General features: G+C 53.4%; 1 protein-coding gene and 1 long non-coding RNA gene across 3 annotated transcripts; one reads left to right on the forward strand and one right to left on the reverse strand.

The window, feature by feature from the left end:
• Positions 1 to 48: 48 nt before the first annotated feature.
• Positions 49 to 7648, forward strand: LOC308048940. Of its 2 annotated transcripts, none has more exons than XR_013923196.1 (3): positions 49 to 366; positions 1128 to 1234; positions 7344 to 7648. It is a non-coding gene; the product is annotated as an uncharacterized lncRNA (long non-coding RNA). The 2 variants fall into 2 exon arrangements; XR_013923197.1 differs by lacking the exon at positions 7344 to 7648 and adding an exon at positions 1935 to 2011.
• On the reverse strand, positions 7340 to 23284 carry WNT2B (Wnt family member 2B; the record flags this gene model as incomplete). The annotated part of the gene is made up of 5 exons (XM_080358265.1): positions 7340 to 7569; positions 8051 to 8315; positions 8719 to 8996; positions 10949 to 11169; positions 23121 to 23284. The coding sequence occupies 5 exons, from the start codon at positions 23282 to 23284 to the stop codon at positions 7340 to 7342; spliced, it is 1158 nt and encodes a 385-aa protein (XP_080214391.1).
• Between the last annotated feature and the right edge of the window lie 968 nt (positions 23285 to 24252).

Here is a 24252-nt window from a genome sequence, read left to right on the forward strand (position 1 = left end):
GCAAACAAAGATCTTCTGTATCCTACGAGCTTGCATTACGCAAGGAAATTGTAGTATAAACGCTTCTATTTCATATTGTTACTTTAGATTTAAATCTTTATTTAATCCTTTCAAACTGCTTTGCTTTGAAGAACAGGATAGTTTCTGAAACTGCCCCAAGTGGTTGCGGTATCTGCATGGGAGTCTTTTTGGGGAGACCTGAACTTTCAAGTGTTAGCCCGAAGTACTGTCGTTGCTGATATCCCGACTTGCGGAGAACCAAGACGTGGAGCACTCTGCGAAGAAATTGCTTCGTCTGCGGACCAGCCACAAGGGTTTGTTTACTGCAAAGGTGAAAAGATGGCTGTGGCGGCCAAGTGGTTTGAGGTAATTGGTGTGACCTCCATTTCCACTCTCCCCCATTAGAGAAAATGTCTCCTCTTTCACGTTCGGGTCCGCTGCTCGGCATTGAGGAAGCAGAGCCGTGTTAGCCAAGGCTTCGGAAAAGTGGAAGTGGTAAAAATAGCACAGGCTTGCGGAGAAATGCTAATTCTCTGCTCATAAAAAGTTCTCCGTCATCTTACATTTTACAGAAAACACGTATACTTACCCGTAATAAGTAGGGAGGTTTTACATACTTAATCTTCACTGATCTTTGTGAAGGATTGGTGTAAGCTGTGATGTTGGTGGCTTCTTTCAAAGGCATTGCAGATTATTCTATTTTCTGAATCCTGGATGGAGTAATCTTGCTGTATCCTACTCTGTTCTCTGAAATAATACCTGAATCAATCAATTACAGGTCAATTGGAGTTGACCTATAATCCATCTTGACACAGAAGACTGAGGATGATTTTTTCTTATTTCAAATCCTTCTTTACCTTTTAAACAAAGTATTATGAAGCAGATGGTCACCTATGGATCTCATATGAATGTTGCTTATTTGTAACTTTGGCTGAGAGGAAATTCATGTGTTTAGGTAGAAATGCCATTGTTACTCTCCGCTGTATATTTCTATTGACTGGGCTTTAATCCAAGTTAAATACTTGAATTCATTGAGGAGTCAAGAGGGGAGCCCTACAGAAAGGTACTACCAAATTTTTTTGAGTTGCCTAACTACTACTAGGTCATTTTCTCAACTTTCTTTCCAGTTGAACGTATGCCATCGGGGCTGTTTCTCACCGTGGAATCATCGTGGTGATTAATAGATCTGTTGTGTTCGTGTAATTTCACTTCTCGGTCCGCAGGGGCCCATAAGGTAACCAACCTAATGCTTTTTAAAGTTGAACATTTTCCAGCGTTTGTGTGGGGTTATAAATGAAGCGCTGCCTCCCATGTATCATCCCAAGAGCTGCTTTCTTTCACTGTCCTCCCCTGACATAACAGTAACAGAAAGGGGATGGGCTTGCGCTGAAAGTGGAGCTGGCAACGGGCTGTGTCGTGAGAATCTTCGCGTCTCGAAGTTCTGGAGGAAGGAGGAGCTCCCTGTCTCATTTCCTAGCAGGGTGGTTCATGCTTTATAGGAACATTCCTTTGCCACTTAGGAGCAGGGGCTGACCACCTGATCCATGCCATAGGAATACCAGATCAGTCCACATGCAATTCAGTTGCATGTATGTGTGTGTATATATATATATATTTATATATAAATTGACAACTATGGTTCAGCACAGATAACGGTTGATTGTTGCCATTTCCCTGAACCATGACCTTAGAGCCACTGGAATGGCAAAATTCTTCCCACGGGGCTGTATGTGTCTTAAATTTATATTTCATTCCAAGTAGCCAGTGAAAGTCAGGGAACTTGAAAATCAGCATTTATTTACATACCTGATGCTAATAGGTGTGTTTGTAAAACAGGGTGATTACAGTCTCTGATGCATTTGGGGCAGGTTTGATTTGTTGTTTGTGTGTTTGGTGGTGCTGGTTGCTCACAGTGTCTCACCATGTCATGGCAGGTTGGTTTTTGATCGGAATGTCCAGGCGGAGGAATGCTGCATCGCTTCCTGCCAACCTCTTACTTTTCCAGAAGTTATCTCCAAGAAGGAACGAGTTACTAGATAGTAAAGCTATTGTTTGTGAGATGATTGGGCAACTAAACCCTTGCGTGCATTTGCCCTACATTATCACTGATGTTACTGGAAAGTGTCTAAAAGATGTTTGTGCATCAGGACTTGTGTTGCATATGTATCTGGAGAGATGACGCAAACATGATTTGTTATTTTGTCAAAGCAGAACTTTCTAATGTTGGCTGGCTGGTATTGCAGGGCGGTGTCCTCCAGAGATGGTCACTTCGTACTGAACAGCATTCATGGGGTAGAGTTTCCCACTGGCTTATTGGTGCTTTTATAACAACAAAACTCTTAAAGCAGCAGTGAGGCAGTTTAGACTAATAAATATTTCTGGGTGAAGGCAACTCTAGTTCATGTGGCCTTATAAACCACATCAGAGTTATCCTCTAGGGACTGAGTTGCAGTTATTTACCGTGCTGTGAGCCCTGCGTTGGCACTGGGGATAGATGATGCCTCACAAGCTCATATGCATGTGTATACGTGGCAATGGAGCTTTTCAGGTTATGCTGACAAAGGTGTAGTGGACATGGTCACCTCTTAGCCCCGGCTGCTGCTCTGGGGTGGTTCTTGGCCCAGGTTTATTACAGGCCGGTTCCCTTCCCGCATCTCCGACACTGACCAGGGTTCTTTATTCCTGCTCCTCATCCTGGAATTGTTGTGAGGGTGCCAAGGCTCGTAGATGCATGACTCTGAGCAAGGCAGGGTTTAAAGGTCATAGTCAAGACCATTAATAACAAGGTGCAAACGGCTGGTTTATATGTAACGTGAAGCTTTTTACTTATTTCATTTTTGCACTTTGGGGGCTCTGTTTGCTTATGGAGCACTTGGTGTCTGGTACCTATTTAGGCTGAGAGCAGGCAATTGGGTTCCTTCAGGCCTTCAGAGGAATGCAGAAAATTGTTCTCTGGTGTTGTAATTCTACTGGGATAACTGGAGCTTATTTGTCTCACTGCTTATTAAATGCATACTTGTCTTGAGGTCTCTTTTTTTTTTCGGAGAAACATTGGGTGAATCCCAAGGACCACAAGTGAGAGGAAGATTCCAAGGGGAGGGGGAGAGTGAAGTGCCTGCACCTCTCTACAAACTGCATCATCTGCCTCCGGTGCCAGCAGGCTGAAGAGGTTAAATATGAGAGCAAACTCCCTTGGAGAGAAGGAGATGTACGTACGGGGCTCGTACAGACATAAATTAACTTTGCCCTTCCCCCTGCCCAGAGATGACACAGGGAGGGGAGACGCACCTCCCAGGCTACTAATATATGGGGTGTGTGGTTGGGAGCCACGTGAGGCTGTGCGGAGGGTTCGGAATGGAACCAGCTGTGGAGGTTGGGAGCAGATGTGCAGTGGGGCCGTGTTCTTAGCAGAGGACAGTGCTGGTAGCAAGTGCAGAGAGAGCAGATGGGGTTCATACCCCACCAACCTCTGAGCAGTACCCAGCTTGCCCTGTTTTGCTGTTAAAACGGACAGACTCGCTCCTCCCTTCTGTCTTTAAGGCTGTATAGGTGACGTGTGAGCTATTCTGATCTGCCTGTGTGTTGAAAATCTCTAAACACCAGGTCACATTGACAGTAGTGGTCATAGTGGGCTTCTGTGTACAGTCTTGTGTGGCCTGAATTCACTCAACTTTTAACAGAGGAAAGGCAGCTTCAGTTTCTAGCTCTGTCTCTGGTCTCCTGTCTCCCTCCTCCCTTTCTTGAGCACACCCCACCGCCCTCAGCACTGTAGGAAGAAGACGGTGCTCAGGGATGCTGCTCATGTGCTTGGAATTTTCCTCCTTTCCAACTTCGATTGTTGTGTTGTACTTTTTGCTAAAGGCCCTTCGGTGAGTCTGCTCCTCGGGGAATGCTGGATAACACACCCACACTCGTTACATCAGTGAGGCTGCATCCACGACAACGAGGATGTCTCTCCATCGGGGATCTTCTTGCTTGGGTTCTTTCTGGCCAGTGACATTTTCCTTTTGCTCTGGATGCGTTGAATTTGAGCAATGATACCAGGGCCTCATCAGTTCAGACCCTTCTCATAAGAACCTCTTGATTTCTTTTCTAATTTGGCTGTGGGCTATCATCAGTTATAAAACAGGGTGACACAGTATGTGACTATTGCATTCTCCTGCATTGACTCATCAGCTGCGATTCCAGAGCAGTAACCCCTGCGGCTTGCTGGAGCAGCCCTCCCTGACTCGCCTTCAGTAACACGGGGTGGGAAAGCTCCCACACAGATATTATGCAAATATTAAAATGCCCCATAAATCTGTCCCTGGGAGCTGGACCTGCACAGCAGGTCTGTTGTTGGCACAGGTACGCGAGCAAAGTGTTGTGTGCAGGTAAGACAGCGTAAAACTCTGAGGCCTCTCTGAATGTGGACCAGCTTTCATAGATTCTTTTTCACTACACTATATTCAAAATAACAGAAGAGCATTACAAAAAATAACCTCCCCAGCTTAACCCATGGAAGAAATGCTCAGCTCTTCTGTTGGGTAGACTTGAGCCCCTTGGGCTGTCTCCAGGTAATAGTGGTGCCTCCTCTGTAATGCTGGTACCTGCTCCCAGGTGCTTTTACTCTGATTTACTGCCGTGCTGTGATGAGGAGGCAGATGCAGAGGGTTGTCTTCTCAGCTACGGTTGTTCTACAAAGTGCTGAACGCATCCACTTTTAGTATCTCGGCATCCAGTTTTAGCATCTTAGTGATGATATGGGAACAGATGAAGCCAGTAAACCCAAACCAAACCTGTCCTTGGGAGTTTTCTCCTTTGTTTTAAAACGTTGAGCATCTGCATTCAAATGGAAGAAGTATTTTGGCAGCAGCCGTTGATTAAGGTGTCATTCATCAGGTGGGGCTATAGATCTGCTCCGGAGCAGGATTTCTGCTGGAAGACACTTCCCAAAGTCCTCTGGAGAAGAAGAAATGTTTATTGACGGCTGACCCGGGGCACTGGGTCCCTCCCGGCCTATGGAGCTTGCCCTGCATTGGGAGCAGGAGGGAGGCTCGGATTGATTGCCGAGGGGGCAGCGTTTTCTTAAAGCCTGCCGTAAATTGGTGGTAGGTGGAGCAGTAATGAAGATAAATGAGGGAGCTCTTCCCGGTAGATCAGTGTGCGTGCTGACGGACCAGGTTTGAAATGCCTTTGGCCTGGCTCAGACCTGCGCCTCACCTGCCAGCATTCCTCAGCACAGCCCGGACGGAGCAAATCTTGGGGAAAATTGGAATTCAGAGGACTTGGAATGGCCTGGGGGATTGCTGGGAGCCCCCCAGGAAAACACCAGCTCGGGTGTGTGCTCTGCAAGAGCAGTGAGGGCAAAAGGTGCTGCTCAGTCACTCCAGGGTTCAAAAGAGAGGTGGTTTAATTCTACAAGAAACAGGTTAAGCACTGGGGAGGTAGGATTCCTGTAACTTTTAAGAGCTCTGTTAAAATGCCACTTTTTTCGTTGTCCGTGGCTCTGCTGAAGGTCCTTTTTCTGCATGAGCCATCTCAGCGATGTCTGGCACAGAGTAAGCTGCTCTAATCTGGCCCGTGGCAGACTTCTAAATTCTTTGAGCAGTTCCTATCAAAGCAGTTTTCAAAGTGGTTTTCTCCCAGCACTTAAACTAGTATTTCCTAGGGCCATTGGGTAAAATCCCCGTTCAGAGATGCTCTTTGTGCAGCAGCCCATGGGTGGCTTAGGACCAGAATAATCTTCTTTGCCTTAAGCTGCTTTGACCTTCCTTCAGCTTCCTGCTCAGCTTCTTCTGCCCACACATCTCGACTCCTTAGGGAGCTTCAACAGCCCCTCCAGCAGCACCAGCAGAGCCCAGTTAAAACTATGTACAGGTGAATGTTACCGTTGACTTGCCCTTTCCTGTAATTGAAGGCTTAGAACTCTGAAAATGTGCTTTGAGTGTGTGAAACATCCTTACCTGCATCCATCTGCCCAATGACGATCAACATCAGGAAAATGAACATTATTCCTGTGTCAGGGAGAAAACAGCCCAGCTCTGGGAGGGAATGTGGAAGCACCTGTCAGAATATGCTCAGGAATTGCAATGATTAAGGTGTTTTGGGATCAATTTAGTTTGCAGGTTCAGGTGCCTGTTTGCATGGATTGACACCTTTTGACCAGACTGCATAAAATATCTGTTACATTAAATAAAGCACCTTTGTAATCATTACTTGCCCAGGTTGGGGGGGAAAAAAAGAATTTAGGAAATTTCTAGATGGGTTGATCTCTGTAATGTATCTACCAGCAGCTCTACAGCTTCAATTTTAGTTGGTAGTTTAAGCTTTGGGGGGTTGGTTTGGGGTCTTTTGTTGTTGTTTTTATGGGAAAGGTTTGCAAGCTAACCTGGCACCCAGTGCCATGTCATGAGATGTCCTGGAGCTGCTCATGAAGGATTCCCCAGGGGTTTTACATGATGAATCTGTCTGGAAACACCAGGTAACTCCCAGTTATGCCAGGTAGAAGAAATGTGTGTGGTAATTCAAAAAGCAAAGAACATCATTTTCTGATATAGGTTTATAATGAATTTTGACTTAAAATAATAAGCAGTATACACAACATACAAGTGAGTTTTACAGAGACGCTGTCGTATCTGTCGACTTCAGAACCTACCGGGAAGTTCACAGGTTTGGTTTGCTTTCTCTAGCCCCCTCTGTCTGCCAGCACCTGGGGTGGCCCTTGTCTTTGTGCAGTCACTCCGGTTTCAGTCCCAATTTACAGCTCCGCTTGTCGCCTTGGCTGGGGGGCCGGGGAGAAGCCTCGTGCGGATGTCGCTCTTGCTCAGCGGGGTCGGCGGTGCTGGGTCTGCTCGAGGGAAACGCAGGTATCACAGAGCTGTCTCACAGTCCGTAACACCCTTCCTCTGGCCTTGCAAAAAGGTGAAAAAGCAAGAGTGCTTTCTGCAAGATTATTCTGAACTAATATTTTTTCGCTGGTGAGAGTTTACTGCGACAGAAAAATCTCTGGGGAGGTGCAGGTTTCCTCAGCCATCACATCCCGACAATGGGTCCTCCAAGTCCGTTTCAGTTGCGCCGTCCCTTTGCAAAGAGAACAAGGGGCAACGGCAGTTTCACAGTTTAAGCAAGGACTGCAGACTCCTCCTAAGTACGGGATTAGTTTTGCTGAGCAAACAGAAGGGTCCACAGTACCTCCTGGGAAATTTAGTCCTTTCTTTAGTGCTTCGCAGAATTAATTAAATAAAAGCCATGCAGTTGAACTATAACTCCCAGAATGTCATGGCCCTCAGGGCACAGGGTTTTAAAAGAGTTGCAAGGGAGGGTGGCAGTGGATTCTTCCCTTGGTGTTCCCGTCTCCTCAGGTCTGGTCCAACCACTCGGCCCGTTTCGGCGCTTTACACGTGTGCACGTCCACCGTGTCCTCGCACTCCTTGCAGCGCACAGCGCAGCACCAGTGGAACTTGCACTCGCACTTGGTGACGCGGGTGACGCGGCGGGTGTCGTACCCCCGCCCGCAGCACATCACCTCGCAGCCGTCCGTCCCGCGGGACATCTTGTTGCACACGCGACCGGCCGTGCCCAGGGAGCCTGGAGAAGGAAGCGAGAGTGGGTCAGAGCGTTCAAATGCTTCTTCACCCCACACCCCACAGTTAGAGCAGCGGTAAGATTGTGTTTAGTTTTGGGTTCTTCATGGTAAGAAAGCCCTTGAGGTGCTGGAGCGAGTTGAGAGAATGGAAGGGGCTGGAGCACAAGTGTGATGGGAGCGGCTGAGGGACCTGGGGGTTCAGCTGGAGAACAGGAGCTGAGGGGAGACCTTCTGATCTCTGAACTGCCTGAAAGGAGCTTGGAGCCAGGGGGGTCGGGCTCTGCTCCCCAGGAACAAGCGCCAGGAGCAGAGGAAACGGCCTCAAGTTGCACCAGGGGAGGTTGAGGTTGGATTTAGGAACAATTTCTTCCCCAAAGGGCTGTGGGGCATTGGAACAGGCTGCCCAGGGCAGTGCTGGAGTCACCATGGGTTGGAGGGGAGGAAGAGCTGCTTTTGGGCAATGACTGGAGCTTTAGTTTTTACCTGCTGACTTGTCCATCACGCAGTAATCAGGTGAGTTCTCAAAATACACCAGATCTGTTTTGGTGGGCTTCCTGAAGTTCTTGTTGGCCACGGTGAAGCCCGTGCCGTCCTGGTTCATCGTCACCTGGATGGCCCCGTTGTATTTCTTCCTCAGGTAATCCCCCGTTTTGCGGAAATCTGACATTGCCAGCCAACAAGTCCTTAGTGTGCAGGAGCCGCTGACCCCGTGGCATTTGCACTCCAGCTTCAGGAAACGCTTCACAGCCTGTGGGAAGAGGGATGTTGTGAGGACTGGTTGGGCACCGGCATCGCTCCTGGGTCTGCTCATCCCTTATGCAGCTTATCAGCCCTGCGGGATGGGGCTCCTAACAGGAGGGGGGTGCTGCGTACCATGGACCCATTCCCGCTGTCACTGATGCCAGCAGCAGCGAGGACGCATCCTGGGGGCAAAAGTGGGGTCCTGCCACCCCTGCAGACTGTTCCCCATGCAGGGGGACACTGGGAAGGCAATTGGAGGCAATGGGAAGGCAGAGCAGCGTCCTACCCCATTGTCTGCAGCAGGACCTGCCCTTTGGGGACACCCAGGGTTCCAATCCTACCCCCAAGCTGCCCCCACCATGCATTCCCCTGCCGGGGGGTCCCGATGGGATGCTGGAGGCTACACTCACCATCCTGCCGCAGCGGTTGTTGTGCAGGTTCATCAGCGCCCGGGCGTCCTTCACTTTCTTCTCCTTGGCGTCCACGAAGGCTTTGGCAAAGCGGATCCCATAGTTGATGTTGTCGCTGCAGCCGCCCCAGTCGAACTCCCCGCGCTCGTCTTTGGAGCGGCCCCTCTTGAGCGGGTCGCAGCTGCAGGCCTTGAGGTCCCCCTGGCTGCACCCCCGCGTGATGGCGTACACCACCCCGGCCGATGAGATGGCGTAGACGAAAGCGGCCTCCCTGCTGCCTGCCGCGGGGAGAGAAACGGGCACGGGGAGTGAGCGTGCACCAAGGAGCAGAGCACTGGGTGTGTGCTGGGCACTGGTGAGGACAAACCTTGAATCCTGGGGTCAGTTTTGGGCTCCTCATGATAAGAAAGCCCTTGAGGTGCTGGAGCAAGTTGAGAGAAGGGGAAGGGGCTGGAGCACAAGTGTGATGGGAGCAGCTGAAGGACATGGGGTGTTCAGCTAGAGAACAGGAGCTGAGGGGAGACCTTCTGATCTCTGAACTGCCTGAAAGGAGCTTGGAGCCAGGGGGGTCGGGCTCTGCTCCCCAGGAACAAGCGCCGGGAGCAGAGGAAACGGCCTCAAGTTGCGCCAGGGGAGGTTGAGGTTGGATGTGGGGAACAATTTCATCCCCAAAGGGCTGTGGAGCATTGGAACAGGCTGCCCAGGGCAGTGCTGGAGTCACCATCCCTGGAGGGCTGGACAGACACAGAGATGAGGTTCTCAGGACATGGGGCAGTGCCAGGGCTGGGGAATGGTTGGACTTGTTAATTTTGAGTATCTATTCCCACCAAAATGATTCTGTGGTTCTAGGGTGTCACCTTTGAAGCCGGGGGTAAGACCATCCTGCGCATGGATAAGCCAAGTCGAGCCATCTCTGCTGGTCACCAAGCCCAGCCTCAGCTTCCCTGCCACCTTCCAGATTAAGGGGAATTTCACGCTGCAGTGGGTGCCCATGGGTGCCGAGGCTGCAGGACCAGCTGTCACCCTTCAGCCAGGGCCGCCTCCCTCCCAGGGCGATGCTGAGCGCGGGAGCTGGCGCCAGCTCTGGCCGGGCTCGGCTTTTCCCCGCGTGGCACAGCTTGCCGCCTGCTATTTTATGTCTACGGTTCAAGTTCGCAGCTGTTTTTATAACACTGTAAAAGAAGCTGCAAATCAAAACCATGTTCGTCTTCATTTTGAGAGCCTTTGAAAGCAACTTCAAAGGCAGCAGAGCTCTCTTTGGGCCTCGCAGGATGGGGCTGTGGCGAGGAGCTTTCATCATTCCCCATCCTCTGCGTGGAGAGGATGCCAGCAGGAGGAAAGGTGCTATCGTGGGGATGGAGAGGCTGAGACCGGGCAGGCTGCAACACGGCAGGGTGAGTATTGCGCTTCCAGCCCCTTTCCCTCCAGCCAGCTCCTCCGGGGGGTTTGGATGCAGGATCTGCTGCCCCATCCCCCTATCAGCTGGGAGCAAGCCCCGCTCCCCGGCTCCGTCTCACATGTCCTCCATATGAGCTGCTCCCGGCTCTTCCCAGCCGCCTTTGATTTGGGGCTGGATGCGCCCCGGCACATCACAGGGCATCTGTCCTGCAGTGCTGGGGCTCCCCCTGAGGCTCGTGGGGTCCGCTCGCTGCTGGAGCCCACGATGCTGCTCCTGCTCTGGAACCATCCCCGTCCCTGTCACCATCGCACCTTTTCTCTTTGCTCCTTGGGTACATCCCTGCCTGTGTCACATCTGTCCCTCACCGGGAGTGGGAAGGTCCCTCCTGGGCAGGGTCTGTGCCCAGCTGTTTGTGCCATGGTCCCTCCTGCTCCACCTTGGAGCCCGAGGCGAGGATGGAGCTGTGGCTCTGGTTGCCTCCCTTGCCATGCAAGGGAACAGCCAGTTCCCACGTGAATCGCTGAGTCCTGGCCAACCCTGCTCTCCAAATATTTATATATCCCATTACTGTTTACATACGAGCCTGTTCTCTGGAGGTGTCTCCTCCTTCCCCCTTCTCCCTGAGTGCTCCCCCTTCTCCATCTCATTTGGTGCAGCTATTCCAAACGCAGTTGCTCTGCACCCATTAGCGCTTGATTAATTTACAGGGAAAGGCAAAGCTCTCCTAAAGGAGTAACCCAAGCCACCGGGCACAGCAGCCCAGCCAGAGGACAAGACCCTCCCAGGGAGACAAGGCACACGGTGATGGGAAGGGGATGGGGCAGAACCTACTTCGCAGCATGACCCGGCCGAAGACGGTGTGGTCCCGATCCAGGGTGCTGCAGTTCCAGCGGTGGTGCCGGAATTGGTGCTGGCATTCCCGAATCCACTCCTTGGCTCCCTCCCCAACTGACTGCATGATGTCAGGGTACCTCTGGCACAGCTGCCGCTGCTTGTTCACCAGCCCGGGGATGTTATCGCAGATCACCCTTGCGCCCAGCGCCCCAATGTACCTGCGAGAGAGAACGATGCTGTTACTTTGCTGCCCGCAGAGGCAGGTACAGGGCTCTGGCTCCCCAGGTCGTCACCATGCTTGGAGGGGGGGTCTTATATTGAAGCCCGCCTTTCCCTTTTGTCTTTCTAGCTGTGTCACAGGTGCTTTGGGCTCCACCAAAGGTGTCCCCCCTGCAGGGATGTGCCCTCCTTGCAGCATCTCTTCAGCAAGGGAGGCTGGGGATGGAACACACTGTGTGGTGGGCGCTGTGGGTCAGAGGGGCAGGGCGCAGGGACAGGGCACTGCTGAGCCATCACAGCCGCTGGGCTTTGGCCTTTGTGTTTAACAAAATAATCCCAGGCGGGCAAAGCTCTGCTCTGCGTGCGCGTCGCTGCAGAAGGGGCCCCGTGGAGAACATTGTCTCCCCAGCACCCAGCCAGCTCTGGATGCTGCAAGTCAGGGGGAATCATGTCCCCAAGAGCCTGGGATCTTCGTGAGCTCCTGGGGTGGCAGCAGAGGAACCTGATGATGTGCAAAACCTGCCTCCCAACCCCTTCCCCTCCATCCCAGCTCCACTCTGCAGCCCGGCCCTGCTGAGCACAGCAGGATGGAGCCCAGCTGAGCCTGGTGCAGGATCAGCCTGGAGAACAGGAGCCGAGGAGAGACTTTCTTGCTCTCTGAACTGCCTGAAAGGAGCTTGGAGCCAGGGGGGTCGGGCTCTGCTCCCCAGGAACAAGCACCAGGAGCAGAGGAAACGGCCTCAAGTTGCACCAGGGGAGGTTGAGGTTGGATTTAGGAACAATTTCTTCCCCAAAGGGCTGTGGGGCATTGGAACAGGCTGCCCAGGGCAGTGCTGGAGTCACCATCCCTGGAGGGTTGGACAGACGGACATGAGGTTCTCAGGGACATGGGGCAGTGCCAGGGGTGGGTTATGGTTGGACTCAATCTTGAGGGTCTCTTCTGCCTGAAAGATTCTATCATTCTATGTCTCCTGCCTGCACACTCACTGGGACACACGGTGGGAACACTGGTGGACGGCACAGGCACCCACGCCATGCTCTGGCAGGGGTGAAAGGAGTAGGTTTCACCTCTTGTTGCTGCAGTCCTGGTTCACGCTGTTATTCCCCTGCATCTCCTGCACCGGTGAGTGCTTACGATCATGCCCTGACACTGGATAACTGGGAGAACCACACTGTGTCTCCTGTACCCCCGCCTGCATCCCGATCCCCTCCCTTTGTTGGGAGCTTGGAGCAGAAAGACAATGTGCAAACAACAGTCTGGTGGAGCCTGGCTGAGCCCCACGGGCAGCTTTCCACGCACACGGCGGGGGGGGACCCCGAGCTCTGCCCGCAGCCTCGCACCAGCCCGGACAATGTGGCAACGTGGAATTTTCCATCCCAGTCAGCCCCAGCCAGGCAGTGGCTGCTTGTGCTGGGGGATGATGTTTGCCACAGAGCGTGATTCTGGCTGGAAGGGATGAGGTTTGGGTGGGATTCAGTTTTTCCAACCCCCCCCTAGACTGGAAGAACCTTCCTTTAGTAATAATGAAAAGCAATAAGCTTGGGCAATATTTCATTGTTTCTCTCTAGCCATGTTCTATCACTTCTATCAGCCTCGGAGAGAGCTCGCAGGCTCAGGAAAGCCCTCCAAGCACAGAAAGCAATGGGATCTGTTCTCTTTTCTTAAAAAATATTTTGTTTAAACGTTGGCAGAAGCACAAGGTCATCTCAGGCTGGAGCTGAGGATAATAAACCCGGCTCCCCATGGCTTTGCAAGCCCCGACTCAGGGCCAGTGAGCATTATTTTCAGAGGTTTGCTCGTCAGCCTTTGATCCTGCAGCAGGGGACACGGGAGATGGCGGAAGCCCTTTAGGAAAGGAAAGTCACCAGGAGATTGTCAAGCAATGCTGGCTGTGGATGTTTTAATTGCCACACTTGTGCTGGGCCATGAAAGCGGCCGGTTCCTTCCCTTGGTGAGCAGGACAGGGCACAGGAGCATCTCCCCAGCTGGACAATGGCACAGGGCAGCGGGCTTGAGTGGGGATGCTAAGATCCCATGGGGATGCATGGTAGGGGTATCCTGGCCCTGAATTCATTCTGCCTGGTCCCCACAAGGATGGGGAACAGCTGGCATGTCCCTGCCAAGAGCTGGGACAAGACTGTGGTGCTGCAGGATGGAGGAGAAGCCACAGGTCCCCTTTGCTGGAGGGGAGGGATGGTGGGAAAGCTGGAAAAGGTAAAACGTTCTCTGAAGGGCCAGCTCAGCAGGGGCTTTGTGGTGACCCTGGCCACCTCCAGCACTGCTGAGCTGTGGCACTGGCCTTTGGGCACAGCGGGGGTGGATACAGGGCTGGCTTTGGGGGACACACTGGTGGAGGAGCCAGCAGCTAAAGCACAGACTGACCCCATCCCCTGGGAGACTGAGATCAAGGCAAACCCTCCAGACAAGATAAACACCAGGCACTCCCTTTTTCACACTGTCAGCTAATTACTTCTCGTTAATTCTCCTGCCAAATACCCAGGTCAGAGCAAACATTATCAGCAGGAGAAAGCGGAAGGAGAGCAGGGTGAAGGGCAACGAGCGCCAAGGGACGACCTCGGCGTGCAGGGTCCGAGACCCCCACTGGGGTCGGTGGCTGCGTCTCCCTTTGCTTCTGGCTGCAAACAAGCAGCAGATTTGCTGCGGTACCTACAGGTCTCCATTAGAAATTATGGACTGAAATCCATCCCATGATTGCTGGGGCATTGGCAAGTGGCATGGCACAACACGGAGGAAAATTCCTCATGTGTCTTGGAAAGGCTGCGGTTATCTCGGCGGGACAGAGATCTTCCATTGCGTGAGAAATGCTCCAGTTGGGTTCAGTTACTCGGAAACGGAGCGAGACGAGGAACACCAGGAAAATTGTGCCAAGCAGAACTTTGGGAGGGGAAAAAACCCAAACATTTGTTTTGGATTGATTAAAGCATCCCTTCCCATTTTATTTCTAAAAATCTATGACATTTTAAAAACACTGAAATAGGAAAGACAATGGATGTTCTGAGAAGTCCCCAGCTGCCTTATCAGAACTTCATTTTTAAAAAATGAAGCTGCGCTGGAAGCGGCAGATTTCTGTGAAATGCTGGACTCTTGGGGAATCGGCATTATTCTAGCAGAAAACAAACCAAACCAAACAAGCCCTGAGTTCAGAAAAGTCTGTGAGAGGGAACCGCTCCTGATGCTGGAAGCTGCTCGGGCCGGGACTTCTGCATGGTCAGGAGGGAGGCAGGAGCAGCTTGCAGCGAGGAGCTGGGAGTTAACAACGACGTGCATGTGGGGATAATAACCCTGTCAAATGGGGGTCCATGGATGCTCACCCAGTGTTTGTGAAGCCCCCATGTCACCTCCCTGCTCAGGGCAGAGCTGTTTGCTCTGCTCAGGCTCACACCAACCCTGCTGCAGAGTTTCCTTCTTGCAAATTGGCCTCTAACCACAAACTCGCTGTGTTTCCCGTTTGCTCCTAAAATTCAGCTGCCAGGAGCTGGGTGCGAGCTGCGGTGCTGTGGGAATCGTTGTGCCACCCTGCGTGACACTGGACCTTGGCCAACCCGCAAGGACCAACTTGTGCAGCAGCAACGGAGACCGGGGATTCCACATTACAAAGGTAAGTGCTTTTGGAATCTGCAGGTAAAGCACTCCCCGCTCCCCACCAGCCATCCTTCCCTCTGCGAGGGATCCATTGCATCCAGACACATTCACCGGTGCAGCCAAAACGAGCTCTTCCCAACCGCCCGCCAGCGCCGGGGGAACAGGAGACAACTGTCACATGTTGGCTCCCAGTTGTTGTTCTTGTTCTAAGAGTCTGCTGACTTCGACTCTTGTAAACAAGGCGAAACCTAAATTGCTTCTAAGATAAACATGCAAATCAGAGTCAGACACGTCTATTTACTTGGCAGCGTGCATTTTGTGCTAAACCCCCTTCCACGGCTTGCCTCCGTGCTGGATGTGTCCTGCTCCCGCGCTTCCCACCAGAGCCTGCGCGGCTTCCTGAAGGACTTTCAGACTCCTCGGGGAGCTCTTGCAGAGCCTTGTGGCCCATGTCATGTCTCTGCCCTCAGCTCCAACTGCTCTGGTGAACATCTCAAGAGCTCAGAGCTTTCCTCTCCTCCCTGGACGTGCAGCTCCTGTGGGTTGGGATGGGATCCCCGCAGTTACATGTGGGCTGCGAATTCCTGGGATCTGCTGCATCTTGTCCCAAGGATCAAATCCCAGTACGCCTCACTCCTCCTCCATCTTCAATGTGCTGCAATTCTTTTTTCTGGACCAAAAACTGTCCTTTTGGCCCCAAGACAGCAGATGAAGCTTCCTGGTTGCTGAGCTCTTTAGTAGGAAAGACCAAAAGACTCAGGAGAAGCCATAGCCCAGATGCAGGGGGATCAAGAGCATCAGGAGCTGTTCACAGGGGCTTAGGGGCTGCTCTGCAAAACCAGCGGTCAGAGGGAACCACAGTTCTAAAGACCAAAGCAGGGGGATGCTGCAAAGGGGAATTCAGTTCCCCCTTCATTATAAATCTGCCTGGTGCAGGGCAAACCTCCCAGGCAGGCCCGCTGCTGTGGCATGCTGAGACACAAAGCTTCTTCACCATCACTGCTTAATGCAGAGAGGGTTCGTGGCTGAAAAATGATGGCAGGTTAACAGGTCTCCTTCCTGTGGCTTCTCTCTCCCTGAGGATCCCAAAGACATTTTGCAAACTGTTTGTAGCTCCTTGTTTGGCGGCAGAGCAGGGACAGAAGCACAGAGTGGAATGCAGTAGTGGAATGCAGATGCTTTGGCCAGACATAGCGCCATGAACCTGGTCAGCACGATGGCTTTGAAATCATCAACAGATGCTTCTCCAGCCTGAAGACGGGTCTCAGCACAGGCAACAGGCTCAGCTCTGACATCCCATCTAACATGTTTTCAGCTTGAGAATCTGCCTTTCATGATGCTACCTCTCCCCAGCGAGTGCAGGCTGCTCTCAGCTTGGTTAAGACAGTTTGGACAGCTGAAATCCTTGGACCCCTGGCAATGTCAACTGCTCCTGGGGGTTCCCAATGGGCTCCCCCTTTCGTTACTGGCAGTGGGGAGATGCGGGCAGCCTGTTGCTGTGTGAGGATGGATGGAGGAGCACTTGGGGGCTCTGGACTTGACAAAACCACATATAAAGCAACAACAAAACAAAAAACAGGCAAGAAAAGCACCAAGGTGGTGTTCCTGGCCTCTCAATTCTGTATCTTCTGATGGCCACCGCCTGCCTGGCACACTTATCTCTCCCACCTCATATCACTCAGGCAAATAACCTCAGTGCTGTTTGGAAGAAACGTGGAGCTTTGAGCCACTCCATCGGTATCATCAGGCTCCTGCAAACCAAGCTGGAACTGGGCTCGATCCCAGCTCAGGACATTCCCCTCGGCACTGGTTCCATTGTTCTGTGGTCAACTGCAAACATCTGCTCCCCAAAACAGCTCCAGGATGGGCTGCTTGGTGCTGCTTTAGGCTCCACCATCATTGGTGGTGTTGGGGTTTTCTCCAGGTCCTTGAGCTTGTTTTGCACAGAGCGGCATCGCTGCTGACTTCTGCTGCTGAGGTTGAGATGAGAATGGGGTCTGGATTCTTGGTGGTATCAGAGGCTTTGGAGTCCATCCCCTGGGAAACCTGATTCACCTCCCCATTGCTCTCGTGGTCACTTTGATAGTCCTGAAAGATCAACTTGGGAGCCAAACTATCTTGGCTTCTGTTCTCTTCCCATCTCATGGAGTTTCACTCATCTGTATTTTGGTGAAAGGCTGGAAAGCCTTTGAATAGCCTCTCCAGCTATTGGAGACACCTCGTTCTGATAGGATCAAATCCAACATCCCTGCCTCTTTGCCTGATAAAGAGCAAATTCCAACATGCCTGGCAGCGTTTCACCTCTTCAAGTTCTTTGCATACTTCCCAAGGATGCTGCACTTTCCTTCCTCTGCCCTCCCTGGCTGTGGGCAGACAATTTATAGCCAACTGCAAAGCACTTTGGGTTGCAAGGTGCTATAGACATTTGAGATATTATTTTATTATTATAAACCCTCAGTATTTTATTAAGCGCCACTGGGAATGTGGCCATCCTGGCCTGCTGGAATTGTTAACGCCTTGGAATGATTAATAGTCCTAATTTCCTCACTTAGAGCCACTACTCTGTATGTTGAGAGTGTTAGTCTCACTTGAATAATTTTTAATATCATAATGCTGAGCCACTACCAGTGCCATTCAAGGTACATATTTTTCATTTTCTGCACTGTGATCTTTTTGTTTCTTGTACATCCAGTTATCTGCCTTTGATATCTTGTCGGAGTTCCTTCGGTGGTTCTTCTGCAGCCGGTGGGATGCGGATCCTGTGGGAAGGACTGAAATGTCCAGGAGATGCTGCAGCCGCAGGAGCTGGACCCAAACAAGCTCCCTGCCCTGCACCGGTCAGCGCTGCCGTGCCATCCCCTCGGCTGCCATGGGAGGGTTCAATGTCAGCATCTTGTATCAAGAGTGACGTGGAAATCACAGTCTGTTCTGCCTGTGATGTGCAAAGGTGAGATACGATGTGCACAGAACATGTATCGGGTGAGCAGCAAAGCCCCGGAGCGCTCAGGCTGCTGCGGAGCTGGAGGAGGATGAAGGTGGGAGGTTATAAAAGCACAGGGAGAAAAGAACTCCAGTGCCTTCGGCAATAATGGCCAAAATCTCATTCAGCGCTGAGTGAAAGCTGCTCCTCAGAGGTGTTATTGGTGGTCTTCCAATACCAATTGCGCATCAAAAATATGCTTTATCCTTAAGTATATATATATTTTGTTTCCCCTCCCAAAATCTCAAAGCACTTTGCTAAGAGGTGGGTTGGTAAGACAGTTCTCTGGAGGTAAAGTGGGGTGGATCATTCTTCTCTTGTCTGTGGTGTATCTTGTGTGCTGGTGCCAGCGGCTCAGGGCAGAGCCTGTGTGTTTCTCCAGGACCTGGCCCAGCACCCATGTCCTGCTGGGCTGCAGGCACTGCTGAAATCGGAACTAGTAATAGGAAAAGCTAATGAGCTTGGGAGAACAGAATGATTTTTTGCTTCTGCATTTCTTTGTAAGAAAGATTTCCTATAGGTGAAAGTGACCCTAATGAAAAATGAACTAAGAAACACAATTAGGATTATTATAACGGCGCAGAATGACTGAGAGAACCCATCTGTTCAATACACCCCAACCACGAACACCAGGGCTGCTGCAGAGGCCACAGGGTTCATTCCCCGTCAGTCTGACATTACTTTAAAGCTGATTTTTCAAAGCGCGGCTGCCTGGACAGCCGGAGCTGTGGAGCGCCTTGGGATAAAGACTTCCTGGTCGCTGACCTCCTGCTTTTATTGCCACGCAAAGTGCTCAGCAACAACAGACGTCCAGCCAGTGCGAAGCCCCCGCAGACTCGCTGTGCCCTGAGTGCTGCGCATCATCTCCCTTCGAGGTGGCGAGTCCCCCTGGTACCCAACCTGTGACATCCCTGGGGATGAGACCGGCTGGACAGGGAGCTGCTCTGCAGTGGGAGAACTCATGGAGGAGGGAAGGGCTCGTCCACGGTGCTGGATGGCATTGGGAGCTACTGATGTGTGGTCCTCGGAGATCGTGAGCTGTTTGACCCTCTACTAGAAGAGCTCTCCTGGGTCTGCCCTGCTTAGGCTGGCACGGAGGGAAGGCAGCGACCCCCCCGTGCACCCCCGAGGGTTACACCGCCGGGCTGTGGAGCTCCTCCAGGCAGCTGTCTTTCCCTTGGCTTAATTTCAAACATTCCTATTGATGCTATTTCCCCTCCCACACACCTCGGTGTGATGCCTGTTTAAATGAGCCCCTCTCTCTTATATCCTATATCCACACCTACGTGTGGCTTGATTTTTCCATCACTCTTTGTGCCCATTCACTGCATCTGGACCAGGACCCGGTGCTGGTTTCACGATGAAATGGCAAACCAGGGAGAGGAAGGGCTGCAGGAGGGAGCACTGGGCCACCCTGCCCGTCATGGTGGGAATGTCCCCTTCAGTCCCCTGCAGTGGAGGTGTCCTTGCCAAGCCCTTGGGAAGAGCTCGACACCAGCTCCAGGGGCTGCTCCAGCATGGAGGGCATAATGGGCGCTCCTGCTTCACGGACTTTTGGAACAAATTGTTGGCCCTGAGGGTGGTGAGAGCCTGGCCCAGGTTGGCCAGAGAGGTGGTGGATGAACCATCCCTGGAGACATCCCAGGCCAGGCTGGACGGGGCTCTGAGGAACCTGAGCTGGTGAAGATGTCCCTGCTCATGGCAGGGGTGGGATGGGGGAGCTGGGAAGGTGCCTCCAACCCAAACTATTCTCTTCCATGACCTGCCCTCGGTGTGTTTTCCCTGCCCATGAGCATAGACCTTCCCTGGCCAAATAGGGGAGCTGGAGTGGAGTGGCTGTCTCACTCTGGACCAGAGCATCCTCAAGAGTGTCCATCCAGGGGTGTGGTGGCTCTGCCAGGAGCCCCCAGAACCCACCGATGCCTTGAAGAGCCCCACGTGGCTGCTGGGCTCCTGCACGCTCCCCAAGCCTGTGCTAGCCTTCCTTCCACAGATTTGTTTTATCTCTTTGGGAGCCTGATGCCTCCCATCTGTTCCAATGCCAGATGAAATTAAATATTTGTAGTTTCCAAGGGCTGTGGTTAGCAATAAACAAGTTAGCTAATGAGGATTTGGTGCGCCAGGGGGTTGGAGGGGTTCATGTGGGCTCACAGGCAAGCGGGTATGTGTGAGGGTGGGGTGCAGGGGTGTGTGTGCATACGGCTTTGTGTACATTTTTCTTTAACCAAACCTTCAATTTAAAATGGCTTTCCACACCAGAGCAGCCAGCGGGGCTCTCAATAGCGAGTAAACTCTACTTAGTTATTTACACCAAGTTTGTTTATTGCACAGTTTATGTTTATAAGCAACATTCATCTAATCTTCCAGATCTTTCGGAAGGAATTTCTGAGGCCGCTTTCGGGGCTCTTGAAGCACAGGGCACAGCCCTGCCAGGCGGGCGCCCACCCTGCACAACGCTCTTCTCCCTACCCCGGCGCTCTCAAGTGTAAACGGGATTTAGGGATTTTTCCCGTTGCATTCCTTCTTAATTTTCCGTCTGTGTTTCAGCTGGTATTTTGTTGCTAAGTGATGCTCTCCAGTTCGGGAGCGTTTCTGCATGGATGCTGCTCGCCAGTGCCAGCCCCAGCCCGTCCCCTCTGCCCGTGCGGACGCTGCTCTGAGCACACACACACGTACCCACGACCACTCTTTTTGAGCACCAAAGTTCACCAATTCCTGGCGTTTTTGTGAGGTGGCGCGGCCCGCGCCTGACGTCACCGAAAATTAATAATTTGCAGTTGTTTAGAAGAAACATTTGGTTGATATTTCCTTTCCATGTACTGCGATCAGAACTGACCCATTTTTTTTTCTATGAATCTACTTTAAAAGTCAGCTCTGAAAATGAGAAGCATTTCCTCTATTTCCAAAAGTTTATTGTGTGTGAATCCCTAGAAGAATTTGGCAATAATAATGAAAATAAGGAATGATGATGCACCACCAAATGTATTTACTGCAATATCAGTAGTGCTAAAGATGTGCTTGGAAACCTATGTAAATCACTGAATAACTTTTTCCCAAACCACAGCTGGTTGAAACCATTTTCAGTAAAATACGATTTCAACTAAACGTTTCATTTTATCGGAACTGACAGGTCCAAGCAGAACACAACTTGCTTCAATGAGGGCTTTTCTTAGGAATGCTCTGGTCTACAGAAGAGAAAGTAAGTTTGAAAATGTGGACTTTAGAGTTTAATGTGTCTGGGTTCTAATTTTGTTTTAAGTTACGTACTTAAGGTCCCTGAGACCAATTCTGCTTGCTGAAAATGTTCAGTGTTGTTCCATTTCTCCCTCGGCCGAAAAGCTGCCAGCCAGGGAGTCTGTCTGCAAGCTGAGAACACAAACTGCTGCGGGAGCTAAATCGAGCTCCCTCCAAATAAGCCACAGCTACCGAGGCTTAAAATGTGGCTGGTTTTCCTCCTGCTTGTTGGGAAGAGACGTGCGCTTGGAATTAGTGCAGACACCGCGGTGGAGTCATTGTGGGGAGAAGTGGGGTGCAACGGCAAGGAAAATAGGTGTTTTTCACACTCCTCCTAAAGAAAGAATTTTCACCCCTCAGCCAGCACCCAAGTGTGTCGTCACAACTGCCCAGCTCTGGGCAGAAGATGCTGTGACTACTCTAAAGCTTGTCTTTTTCCAGCTATTTTACCCCACACATCCACTCCTCAGCTCTAACAAACCTCCACTTCTTTTGCCTCCTTGGTAACAAAGTGAAATAATCCAACTTCTCTGCTGCCCAAAGACTCTTCCTTCCTCAGCTTTTAGCATATCAGCAACATCACCACCTGCACAGATGCCGTCCTGTCTTCACCTGCCCTGCTGGGTGGGGAGATCTGGAAGCCAGGCCAGCGCTTGTATCAACCTGATCCACACTGATAGTGATTCATTTTCTTGCCCGGGGATTTCAGTTCCCCGTGGGCTGATCAGGAGATCTCCTCTGGGCATGGCCGGTGATGGCATTGATCTGGCTATCTTCTACCCGTGCCCCCAGAAGCCTGTGCTGCCCTCTGGAAGAAGTTGCTCCCCAAACAATCCACCTTTTTGGTGCCTGGTTCCAACCTGCTGCATCTCCCCTGGGCTCCCCGCTCCCCCCCAGCTTTCCCATTCACCTTCCTCACCCTGGAATCGCTCTCCCAGAGGTGCCAGCGTGGGCACAGCTGCCACACGCCCAGACGTGCTTTCAAACACTAGGAATACCTGTGTTATCGGCATGACTACTAAGTGGTACCGAGCACTCGCAATGTGCTCCACAGTAGCCAAGGAATTCCAGAAACGACTGCTCTCTTTCTGTGGCAGATGCATTGAATTTGATTAAGTTCTGCTCCATCCACTACGATGGATGCTAATGATGATGAGATAGGTGTGAAAAACAGTGATTTGCACAAGATTAGAGAGGAGTTTTATAGGGTGGGGGACACTGAGAACTTTTCTGCAGCAAACTATTTTTTGGAAAACTTCACAGTCCTTGTTTTCCTAATTGCTCTCATTCTGCATACAAAAATTTTAATTGTTATAGGAATCGCGACAGGAGGAGATCAATTTCTAAAAGGCTGGTATTTTCTATGGCATCATTTCTCTCTGTTGCAGATTCTCATCCGAATGAGGGAGACCAGCAACTTCTTAACTTATGAGAAGCTGTAGTACAAGTGCGCGGGACAATATCGCAGCCCATTGGGATCTGGGAGCTCCAGCGTGATCCCGGGATTGCAGCGGGTGGATCAGGGGAGCCGCTCGCTGCTACCGCTTCGCAGGTACGAACCCTACCGAGGGACTAATCCTGCCGCTGCCCGGGCCGGCGTGGCTTTCATGGGGTCACGGTTTGTGGGGCTCTGCTCCCCGACAGATGCGGCGGAAGCCGCGGAGTCTCCCGGCGCCGGGGGCAAGCGGGCGGCGACGGCGCTTTCGGGGCGCGGGGATGCCCGGGGAGCACGGCGGTGCTGTGCCCCGGGGAAAGCACCAGCACCGGCCCCGCGGCAGGTTGGAGCGCCGGCGGTTTTCCCCCTCCGCCCGCCGCGCTTCCCCGGGAACCCGAGCCGCCGCCGGAGCCGCGCAGGTGGAGCCGAGGGCAGCCCCGAGCCGCGGGACTCCCAGCCGGGACCCGCGATGCTCCCGGGGGGAACCGGGGAGCTCGTGCAAGCTCCGGCCAATCCCTGCTGGCTCCGCTGCCCTGTGCGGGGCTCCCACGGCCGCACGTCGGACGCTGGGCTCCGGTTCGGCAGAGCTCGCTGCGCTCCCGGCCGGGCTTCCCCATCCCGCGACCGGGCAGCGCGCAGCTCCCGCCGGCGGCAGCCCGGGGACCGTCGGGACGGCGAACCCGTCGCGGGGACTCACCACCACGAGGAGTCGGCGCGGGGCGTCAGGGCGAGCAGGAGGAGGACGAGGGGCAGGCAAAGCCGCGGGGCCGCACCCGCCGTCCGAGGGAAGGCTCCGCACTCCGCACGCCCGGGGGCCAAGGCAATCCCAGGAGACGCTTCCAGGCGGTTTGGGCTGAGCATATCTCTCCGGGGCGGGGTCCAAACGGAGAAATGACCGGGGAGGGGGGTCCTGCCCGCGCTCTCCTCGGGGGCACTGCCCGTCACGGTCCCGCGGCGCGGCTGCCGGCTCCGCGATGCTGAGCGAGCCCCGGCTGGGCCCCCGCTCCCAGGCACATGCTGCTGAGCGGGGGGCGGCAGGGCAGGGCCGGGCCGGGCCGGGCGGCAGCGGCGGGGCTCCCCGAGGGGTCCCGGGCCGGGGCGCTCAGCGGGGCCGGCGCCCCCCGAGTGGCGCGGGGCGGGCGGCGGGGCCGGGCCGGGCCATAGAGGTCCTTGCGCGGAGGGCGAGGACGCACTGGGGATGGGAGCGCGGGGGCCGTGGCCAAATATTGACAGCGCCCGCCGTGCTCCGGGCTCTCATTGGGCAGAGTCAGAGGCGCGGAGCCGCTGCTCCGGCCGGACCGACCCCCACCTCCGCAAGGGCACGTCGGACAGCCCCCTCTGGGCTCCTGCCCACCGCCGGCGGGGCTGCCCCTACCACCGCCCCGCCGCCGCGCACCGCGGCCTCTCCCACCGCCGCGCCCGCACCCGCGGGGACGCGGCGCGGAGCCGTCGGCCGCGGCCGCCCCGTCGGGCTCCGCCCGGGGAAGGGGCGCAGCGGGATGCTCGGGGCCGGGGCCGCCGCCGCCGGCTCCTCCCGCGCTGGTCCCCGCCAGATGTCACTGCAGGGCGGGAAACAGCCGCCCGCGCTCCGCGGGGCTGCGCAGGGCTCCGCGTCCCGCCGGTCGAGAGGTGCCCGCCTGCCTCCGCGACGTTCCGCGGGTCCTCTGCCACCGCTCCTCGCCGCAGCCGACGGCTGCTTCGGCCCCGGCCCCCGTGCGGGCAGGAGCGGGCAGGAACAGGTGTCACGGGCGGTGCAGACCCCACTGCTGCACAGGTACCTGCAGGCAGCGGCCTGGGACAGGGGACACAGCCACTGTTGTCAGGACATG

The sequence above is a fragment of the Nesoenas mayeri genome, assembly GCF_963082525.1.
Source record: "Nesoenas mayeri genome assembly, chromosome: 23".
NCBI classification, from domain to species: domain Eukaryota; kingdom Metazoa; phylum Chordata; class Aves; order Columbiformes; family Columbidae; genus Nesoenas; species Nesoenas mayeri.